Raw genomic sequence first — 10,693 nt, 5'->3', positions numbered from 1 at the left:
CAGAAACATTTATTACACGTTTAAGGGAGGTGCTGTTAACTGTTGAGTTAAGTTCAGTATAAACGAGGCCATATCTTTTTTTATTTGACCTTTCATAAACCGTGACTTGTGCTTATTGTGTTTTCACATGATAGCAACGCAAAGGGGAAATCTCTTAGCAAACAAAAATCAATGACAACTGGGCGTGCAATCCATTCTAATGGACATGAAAAGCAGAAGCAACACCAAAAACAATTGTGAAAATTGTGAACAATCTCTTTATTCAGACATGCATCCCAGTGGTAAAGAAGAAATCATATAATATTTCATGTAACCTTAGTAGGAGTAGGTTTCACCAAAGTGTGATAAATTTGACCATACCAATATTTTTATTGTTTTTTGCAATTTATTGTTTAACCAAATTTGTTTGGCAAGTTGGATGTATACATGGAACCTGCATCACATTAACTTTTAGTTTATTTCTGTCCTTTTTAACCATTTATGCTGCTATTGACAAAAGGGTAGAATGTGATCAAGTAGGAAAACAACCCTTATAAAGGTTTAGACAACCCTCAATGCACATTTCCCCCAATCAAACACACAGTATAACAAAAATTGATATAAAAATATTTTTGCATTACTGCTTTATTGTCTTAATATTGAGTATTTGCTTCTTCAGAGTCAACATAGCTTCACACCGTCTATAATTACTGTTGTATATATAGATATATATAAATAATCATGGTCAACACAGCTCATAATAAAAATACATCTGAAGTCACAGACAAACGGTCTAAATACCCTTACACACACACACACACACACACACACACACACACACACACGCGCAAAAGCTCAGAATAAAGATGTTTTATGAAATCTTTCACTTCTTTCAAACCTACATCTAAGCAAAGTGTCTGACTAGGATAGTGCTGCGTAGTAAAATGATGCCGTCACTTCAAAATCCCCTTTAAAGGAGCATGTAAGCAGAAATTCACATCAGAGGACTGTGAAGAGACATATAATATCTAATATTACATTCTTTGTTTAAAGATGCATTATTGCCAGTTGCCATAGAGATAGATGTTTTGATAGATGTAATGCTCTGTGCACAAGTATAGGAGTGACTCAAATAAGAAGTATCTCAGGTTCAGTTATGGCACAGTAGAGCATGAAGCCCATCTCGTCAATGTCGTCCTCAGTAAATCCCTGAAACAGATTCACATTATGTTTAAAGAAACTAGGCATGATTCCAGTCTCCAGGTATCCGATTAGCTCAGCAATCGCCTGCAGGAACCTATCAGCAAACACCGATTCCGACCAATCGGTTTCCTTTTCACTCATGTGTAGAATGACATTGCTAAGATGGCTACCGTTGAGCTTGCGTAGTGCAGGGCAGTTGCGGCACACAGCCTTTAGTGTTTTCAGACACTTCTTTCTGACCCCCGAGTCGGCTTTGTCAAGAGCTGCTAGTCTAGTTGTTTCGCTGGTGTAGAGGCTCTGGTACCAGACGTAGTCGAATGACCCAGTGATCTCTCGCTGCGCCGTAAGCATCATCTCGCTAAGGCGCACTGTTGGCAACACGGTAATATAGAAGCGTTCCCCACTGTCACAACTGCTTTGGGTTAATCCTTGAATCTCCAGTTTGAGCTCAGGAGACCCAAGCACCGGTCGCACCTCGCACTCCAGGGTTCCGGTTAGCGAAGGCCAGTTCATTGATTCCATCACAGCCTTGCCTAGTTGCTCAGAAACAAGCCGTGACGACAGGTATCCACCCAGTAAATGTCGATCCCAGTAGCTCCGTCCCCTTGGGAAGTACTCGAGGTTTTCACGCCGCACCATGCAGAACTGAGGGTGACCCAAAAATGTGTCCTCTCCGGCAATAGGCATCCACAGACTGGACTCCAACTGTAATAAACACATTTGGAACAAATTTAAAAACAGCTTCAATCCAAGTCCAGAGGTCCAAATGGTGACATTTGGGAAAGTTAGTTTGAATCAGTGATGCGCGGGTCAATGTATAAACAAACCGCAGCCGACCGACGTTTTCAACTAACCCGCCCGCAACTCGGACCGCAAAAAACGAAAAAGAAAATATTGTACCCGACCCGCTTCCTGACCCGCATTTTTTTAAAAGTAGCTATAATGCTCATCGTAGCGTCTTAATATAACTTAATATTCTAATTTTGTCAAGAATTATAAAAAATCGTCAATATAAGCTCATAATTTGTACTAAAATAGCCTAGTCTAAATGTTTCGTTTTAAAAACAATTTTAAAAAGCTGGCTATGTCCATTTTGCTGTTTCTGCGCAAGTTCAGCAGACACTGAGGTTCGGGTTTGTTCCGATCAGAGCTCGTGAGCGGAGAGCGCATTTCTGAATATTCCGCTCCGCTCACGGTCGCTCGCCCAACCCAGATGGCCTGCTGGTTCGAAAATATGTGGAATAAGGGCTGCCTCCGACTATTTTTTTTTTCTTGTCGACTAGTTGTTCATTTCCATTCGTGGACAAATCGCCCCTTTATATTAAATTAATTACTTAAAGGCTAGCCTACAGGAATAAGCGTAATGACCGCACGCTTAAAGCTTGCCACAAAGAACCGGTTAAAGTAATGGTTATGAATGTGTCTAAATTAGCAAGGAGACATTTAATTGTTTAGTAATAAACTGGCGTTTTCTGTGTCGCTGCAAAGATGAAGTTGACAATGCGGAGATTGCGGACTCGCCATGAACGCCAGAGAGAAATGCACATTTCATATGGATTAGCCTACATAATCAGAGAGTATAGCCTATTATTTTGGTTTGAATATTTTCGTTTAAAAGTAGACATTTCAAGCTTTCTGTAATATATAGCCTATATTTATCAAATCTGTGAGGCACAAGTTGAGTTTCGGCGCCCTCCAGTTCACGTGCAGTGATCGCGTACCGGCGCCTTATTTTGTCTGCTATATATTTGCTTCTTATTTAATAAATACGGGCAATTTATTGATAAAACATTGATCAAAATTAAGATACAATTTATACAAAACGAAAATCTTTTAAAAAGAGTTTTCTATAAAACAAAACTTAATGAAGTCGTCAAAATCATGTTTTACCAAAAACAGCGCCGTTGAGGGCGCCAGCGCCTCTGCCTCTCAGCGCCTCTGCCTCGCGAGTGGATGATAGCCCTGAAGACGCCTAGCAATGATATACCTTTAGTTGTAGTATACCTTTAATAAAAGTTATCGCAGCGCGCTAAGAGACAATGTTAACGGAAAATGCAGCCCAGGTATATGCATAATGGAGATTCCAAAGCTCTCTTCTTTGGTCAGAACCATGGAGAGCGATCGCGGATTTACTTTTACAATGCAACACAATATTTAAAGAGCATCAAGTTATTAAAATCTATATTATGTATACGCACAGATAATATAACAGTAGGCTATATTAGTCAATATTTTTTATTAGGTTAAGCAGTGATTGGATAACGTTTTTTTTTTATTTATTTATTTAACGTTTTTAATTTAAGGCCCACCCACAATTGGTCTGGCTTATCCAAAACTGGAATCCTGGCGCCGTGCCTGGTTGGTCGTGCCAGTTTTGTGGTTATCAAATGTGTAAATAGCATCGCAAGAAGTAGCCTACACATGACAAAGCCAGCACTTTGGTCATCATCTTTCTTTCATTATTTCGGCAAATGTCTCCCACACTTTACTCTTTCTATTTGTGTATTTGCGGAGCTTCCACTCCCCTGTCTTCACCTTTTCTCTTGCCGCCTCCATCTCTACCTGCAGACTGAGCTCGTGCGTCATCTTCGCGCCAGTTATTCAGCCAATAAAGTGTAAATTAAATTTAAAACGTATTCATAGAAAATTGTGTCTAGAACTATATCAATTACAAAGGTTTAATTGGCATCTTTATTTCAAACGACCCGACCGACCGCGACCCGAATATCATTAAAAATATTTTCGAATGACTCGTAACCGCGGGTGACCGCAGGCACCCGCTCATTTCGGATCAACCCGCGCATCACTGGTTTGAATATAATCTAAATCAATTTTGGTCAATAAATTACAAATATTGTAGAAAGAGTCATCAAAATCTCTGCTCATTTAAAAACGACGGAAAGGCTTATCGAGGACTTTTATTTTATTACTATTACTAAATTATATTACATCATCCCTGAACTCTGCATGACCAAGGAAATCAAAAGAATAATTATATTTAAAAATTGTGAATGTTGGTCTAAATATGATCTAAACCAATGTTGGTCATTTAAAAATGCTGGGGGGAAAATAAACATGAAGGACGGGAAAAAAAAAACATGAAGGACCTAGAAATTATTATTATTTTTTAATGATTTAAAAAAAAATAATAATATGTCCACTGAAATCCTAGGGAATAAAAAAAAAAATAATTTAAAAATAGCGATGGCTGGTCTAAAAATAATCAAAACCAATTTTGGTCAACAGTTGAAAAGTATTGTAGAAAGGGAGTTTTTCACCAAAAACTTAAAAATGGCAGAACGGTTATTGAGTATAATATACTATAAATCAAAAGATATTAGATTAGATTAGATTAGACCCAGAGAATCAAAATAATATGTAAATATCTTGGCATGTAAATAAACATTTGAACAACTGGTGGCGCTAAAAGGTTTAAGATACAAAACACATAAAAATACAATAAATATATAAATGACATAACATATAAATTATATTTATTAAAAATAAATATAATTATCAACATATAGTACATGTAACAAAACTCAAGGCTAGCTCCGGATATCATGAAACTTGATTGGTCTTTAAGATGTATGGAATAGCAACTATAGATCAAATTTGCACACATGCAAGCACAAAGATAGTGGTCCAGAGAGAATCTTGATACCTGTAGAGGCACGATCAGGCAGGCATGATCGGCTTTGACCACTTGCAGGTCGTCGAGCAGTGACCCCGCCAGCATCATGTCTCCCAGCGGCATGTCTGGGTGTTTGGAGTGCAGGAAAGCCTGGATCTCTGTGGATATATCTAGCGCTCGCTGTTGTGCGACAGACACCTCCTCCGCTGACAGACACACTCGTGTTCTGAAGTACTGCTGCAGACGCTCTGCAAACGTCATCACACACAGATCCAAGCGTTTCCGGCGCTGAGGTGGGTCAGCGTCACACCGCTGGGGTTCAGGTGAGGGTAGGGGGATGGGCTGAGACAGTTCTGCTGAACACACACAAAAAGCTTTTTTACTTAAAACCGCATTCACAACCCATTTTACTTCCATATCGTAATGTGTTTTAGTGAAACGGGATGTTCAGTGATATCAAAACCCGAATTTCCATGGGACAAAAAGGTCCAATTGACATTAACCAGTAGTTTTAGAAGTTGAGCAAGTCAAAACATTCTGATAAAAGATTACAAAACTTTTGGTTTGGTCTAACATGCACTATGAATTGTGCACAATGAGACCGTAAATAGGGTAAATTTTGATTTCTTGTCGTTGCCTTTCAGCTAGATGGGAAATACCTTCATTTGGAAGACTCTTTAAATATGTATGTACCTTTCTTGGTTGCCGCTGCAATCTGTTTCATGACTACTCCTTCAATACCCTTGTGGAGCAGTTTGGGGGAGGCACTAACCAAGCCTAACTCCTCCCAGCTGTCCGTCATCTTCTTGTCAGGCTTCTCATCAGGAGGCCTGCCAGCACGTTCTATCAGCTATGACATCACAATAAGAAATAAGAGATAAAAAATAAAAATAAAAAAATCAATAAGTAATCAAAATAAGCCATAATAGAGAGTAAACGTTAGGTTCTGGAAATAAAAATCCCATTCATTGTCCTCTACTGGGAAATAGTTTTTTAACAATAATGTATAAACCGTTAAAGACAGACCTACTGTAAAGTTTTTTATTAATTAATGGTATATGCTTCTGTTGAAGTCATCCCCATAGTAAGTACACATTGATGGCCTAAGACACGAAACGAGCGGTTTGTGTGAGAAAACGAACAGTATTTATATCGTTTTTACCTCTTATACACAGCCACGTCCAAGTGATCTGAGGGCGTGCCGTGCGCGCATCCTGGTGTGTGACGTGTGCGCAGACTGGTGCATAGATATATACGCTAGATGTTGCCTTGTCTACGGAAGTTCATTGGAACGAATGTCTTTAATGCGACATCTAGTGTATATATCTCTATGCACCAGTCTGCGTACACGTCACACACCAGGAAGCGCCCGCGCCCTCAGATCACTTGGACGTGGCTGTGTACAAGAGGTAAAAACGATATAAATACTGTTCGTTTTCTCACACAAACCGCTCGTTTCGTGTCTTAGGCCATCAATGTGTACTTACGATGGGGAATTGTTTAATTTGGACGATGGGGAATTGTTTAATTTGGACTCTGTGCATGCTCTTTGAGACAGTGACCATAGACCTGCATTAAATGACTGATAGACAAGAACGGTTTGACCTAAATATATCAAAATTTAAACTACTGCGGAAAAAGACACCTACATCTTGGATGCCCTTGAGGTAAGCTAAAACATACCAAAATTTTATTTCAAAGTGAACTATCCCTTTAAGAAAATAAATAAATAAATAAACAGTGGAATTCCTGGTGAAAAATTACATTTCCCATGATCAGAGAATCAAAATAACACATTAGCTCTCGCCCACACCCTTCAAACAATGCGAGTCAATCTCCCTACACTCTCAAAATACTTATATTTGTGTGTGTGTTGTGTATATATATGAAAAAGAGAGTACACCCTTTTGAATTAATAATAATAATAATAAATAATTCATTACATTTATATAGCGCTTTTCTCAGCACTCAAAGCACTTTACATTGAAGGGGGGGAATCTCCTCAACCACCACCAATGTGCAGCATCCACCTGGATGATGCGACGGCAGCCATATTGCGCCAGAACGCCCACCGCACACCAGCTTACTGGTGGAGAGGAGACAGTGATAACGCCAATCAGTATATGGGGATGATTAGGAGGCCATGATGGACAGAGGCCAAGGGGCAAATTTGGCCAGGACGCCGGGGTTACACCCCTACTCTTTCGAAAGACATCCTGGGATTTTTAATGACCACAGAGAGTCAGGACCTCGGTTTTACGTCTCATCCGAAGGACGGTGCTCTTTGACAGTATAGTGTCCCCATCACTATACTGGGGCGTTAGGACCCACACAGACCACAGAGTGAGCGCCCCCTGCTGGCCTCACTAACACCTCTTCCAGCAGCAACCTGGTTTTCTCAGGAGGTCTCCCATCCAGGTACTAACCAGGCTCAGCCCTGCTTAGCTTCAGTGGGCAACCAGTCTTGGGCTACAGGGTGACATGGCTGCTGGCTATTCTATGGTTTTGCTTATCAGAACATAAAAAAATCATCTGGTTGTTAGCACTAGCAGGTCTTAAAATTAAACAACCTCAGATGAACAACACCACATGACATATTACAGTGTCAATGTCATTATTTATTTAACAAAAGTAAAGCCAAAATGGAGAAGCCATGTGTGAGAAACTAAGTACACCCTATGCTTCAGTTGCTTGTAGAGCCACTTTTAGCTGTATGACTTTATCAGTCGCTCACATCGTTCTGGAGGAATTTTGGCCCGCGCTTCTTTACAACGTTGCTTCAGTTCATTGAGGTTTGAGGGTTTATGCACAGCTCTCTGAAGCTCCTGCCACAGCATTTCAATCGGGTTGAGGACTGGACTTTGACTGAGTCATTGCAACACCTTGATTCTTTTCTTTTTAAGCCATTCTGGTGTAGATTTGCTGGCGTTCTTGTGATCATTGTCCTGTTGCATGACCCAATTTCGGCAAAGCTTTAGCGGATGGCCTCACATTTGATTCTAGAATACTTTGGTGGTTTATGAGGTGGTTGTGCTGATGTGCTGTGTTTGGATTTCACTGTGCATTATGGCCAAACATCTCCACTTTGGTCTCATCTGTCCAGAAGTCTTGTGGTTTGATTAGTTACAACTTTACAAACCCTAACAAGCCGTGCTGCCATGTTCTTTTGAGAGAAAATAGGCTTTCTCCTGGCAACCCTTCCAAACATGCCATACAAGTTCAGTCGTTTTCTCATTATACTGTCATGAACTTTAACATGTTAACAGAGGCCTGTATAGTCTGAGGTGTAGCTCTTGGGTTTTTTGCAATTTCTCTGAATTTCTAAAATTCAATAGGGTGTGCTTTCTTTTTCACATGACTCAATGTTGTCACACATCATGTCGTTCCAAACCTGTATGCATTTCTCTCTTCTGCAGATCACAAAAGATATTTTGAAGAATGTTGGTCAATGAGAACAGAAACTAGTTACCAGCATTCTTCAAAATATTTTCTTTTGTGTTCCACAATACGCATAGTTGTCATTTTTGGGTGGACTAACCTTTTAAATCAATATTTTTATATTTATCCATCACTTTTATTTTTGGCCATGCCATTTGCAATGCTAGTGCAAAGCAATTGTAATTCTTTAAAGCAATTACGTACACAGTCTTGTACCTTTGTCTTTTTGTCTGATTTTCTTTCTTTCTGATTTGCTTGAAATCAAAGTTTGTAATGCTGTGATTGATCTCATAGTTGGTTGGTTTGATTCATGGCTTCAAACTCTTTAAAATATTTTAATATCTCTATGGGAAAAATTAACTTGTTGCACTCTATTAAACAATATTATTTTGACCAAACAGAATTGTGTAGCGTGTAATAAACTAAAAAACAAAACGAAAGTTCACCCGTTTCACTGCTAATGTGGCGATGCCCAGCATTGCAGCTCCGCCGACCCCCAGCACCAGCCGGGCATTGGACAACAGGAAGTCAATGACAGCAGCAATTCCATCTTCTCCTCGCCTTTTTCCAGAATAATACATCACTTCCTCTGTGAAAGTGTCTGAAAATGTCAACAGAGAATTACATTACCATTTGATTTCACACATGCTTCCTCAAAGTCTGATAGCTTTTGAATTTAGAGACTTGAATCAAATAAATAATTGTAAGAATGTGTTATCTACCATTTTTTGGACATGTATCATGATATTCATGGTACTAAAAACAACATGGGGCACTTTGGTGTACCATAAATAGTATATATGCCACGGTATATATTAAAGTGCTATTATTATTGCTTTAGGCATTTGATACCATTTAAGTCACAATGAAACAGAAGTAGCAACAGATCTTTACTTCTCGATTGTGACATACATCCAGAGTGTAATGGATTATTTTGAGATGTGGGTGTTTGCTAGATGAACGCAAGCTTGCAGGGTCGGTTTAACTGGACTAAATGATTGGAGAAGTCCTGCATACATCACAAGAGAGAAACATGTCGTTTTCACTGGAAGATTCAGTTATGACATTGTGATTAAACATTTTGAGGTCAAAACATAAAAAAAGAGAAACATTCACAAATGAATTGTACACAATAACTTTTAGGGTGAATTTTCATTTAATTCTGGCTTTAATGTACCACCACAGCACTCTTTTATGAAGGTTATTCCCAAAACACATGGTGCTCATGTGTGCTACGTGACAGGCCAGGCATCCGAAGCTTCTCCTGCCACTCACTCTGTCTGTGGATCAGAAATAGCTTTGGGACAGGGTGGTTTTACCAGGTCTAAATTTAGACCCATGTGGCTTAGTAACTCTCCACTTATTCATATGATCATTTTGTGATACTAACTTAGACTTCAGTCTCTGGCTGTGATCTACAGATTACAGTAGTCTAAGGCTCGGACATGGATGAATACAGTATCACATAGATACATTTTAGGCCTAATATTTTTTTATTGCAAAAGGTGCTTGAAAAGTAACAGATCAAAGCAGTATATTCCTGGTTATTGGGTAAAGGGCCAACTGGGTTAGTACACATTAAATGACACAAGGCCTGCATACAGATGGACTTTAAAACCCAGATAACAATAATTGTGTTTTCCAGAAAAGACAGCTGATGTATTCAAAACTGATTAATGCTATCAGTATGTTAAACAGCACGCCTGCACATCACACGTATACAATGTATGACGTTTTTTCCTTCCTAAATATTATATTAAATCCCATATGACTACCAAATAATCGAATACCTATTTTCAGTAGTTCACAAAGGGCATAAATTAAGCTGAAAACAACAGTGTTTTGCTCTGTTAGCGTTTGCTAACTTAACTAGCTGTCTGTTGAATTCAGAAAACCAACAATCTTGGGAATATATTAAGCAGTCAACAGTTTAAAAACACGACTTAAACAGCTAACTTACCTTTTTAAGGTGGTTTCAAATCAGTGCCATTAGCGTTTAGTATCGAATTCAGTACTTTTGTCTAGTACGCACTTGCTCTCTTACCTATAACAAACACACCCTACGTCACTATCCCGCTGATTGACGTACTTCTAGACCAATGAGATGACAGTATCGCCTGACGTCAGAAGTTTTTGTGGAATTTCTATGCATGTATGGCCAAAAGAAGAAATAAGCATATCTTACACAATTTTTACATTTTAACTGGAGGATCCACACATATTTATTTTATTTTCATAAATTATTTTAAATACTATTGGTGTAACATGTAAATGAAAAAAGTTTTGATAAATTATATGGTTTCGTATTTTATTTTCTTACACTATGACACTTATTTTATCGCTTCTGTATTTGGTTCTATTGTTCAAAGTAGAAAATAAATGAAACGTATGTTGTTCTTGAAAACAGAATAATAAAGCTGCATTCGCATTTGAATGGAG

General features: G+C 38.8%; 1 protein-coding gene across 11 annotated transcripts; it reads right to left on the bottom strand.

Annotated features, from left to right (window-relative positions):
• Positions 1 to 594: 594 nt before the first annotated feature.
• mief2 (mitochondrial elongation factor 2) lies at positions 595 to 10,349 on the bottom strand. Of its 11 annotated transcripts, none has more exons than XM_081362275.1 (7): positions 10,215 to 10,341; positions 9,432 to 9,534; positions 9,149 to 9,263; positions 8,701 to 8,855; positions 5,510 to 5,666; positions 4,847 to 5,172; positions 595 to 1,887 (listed from the first exon to the last, which is right to left on the bottom strand). In XM_081362275.1, exons 3-7 carry the CDS (start codon positions 9,162 to 9,164, stop codon positions 1,108 to 1,110), a joined length of 1,434 nt encoding a protein of 477 aa, XP_081218401.1. In that variant the 5' UTR covers positions 9,165 to 9,263; positions 9,432 to 9,534; positions 10,215 to 10,341; the 3' UTR covers positions 595 to 1,107. The 11 variants fall into 11 exon arrangements, with proteins under 11 accessions (XP_081218401.1, XP_081218407.1, XP_081218399.1 ...); XM_081362281.1 differs by having other exon boundaries at positions 9,167 to 9,263; positions 10,215 to 10,336; XM_081362273.1 differs by having other exon boundaries at positions 4,847 to 5,169; positions 9,167 to 9,263; positions 10,215 to 10,311.
• Between the last annotated feature and the right edge of the window lie 344 nt (positions 10,350 to 10,693).

This window comes from Scardinius erythrophthalmus (genome assembly GCF_964197995.2).
Source record: "Scardinius erythrophthalmus genome assembly, chromosome: 3".
Classification (NCBI taxonomy): domain Eukaryota; kingdom Metazoa; phylum Chordata; class Actinopteri; order Cypriniformes; family Leuciscidae; genus Scardinius; species Scardinius erythrophthalmus.
This window is presented reverse-complemented; position numbering and strand designations above follow the sequence as displayed.

Coding starts and splice junctions, on each gene's coding strand:
- mief2 (XM_081362275.1), bottom strand. Junction 5,667..8,700: donor CCACATTAGCAGTGAAACGG/GTGAACTTTCGT, acceptor GTGATGTCATAG/CTGATAGAACGTGCTGGCAG. Junction 5,173..5,509: donor TGCAGCGGCAACCAAGAAAG/GTACATACATAT, acceptor GTGTGTGTTCAG/CAGAACTGTCTCAGCCCATC.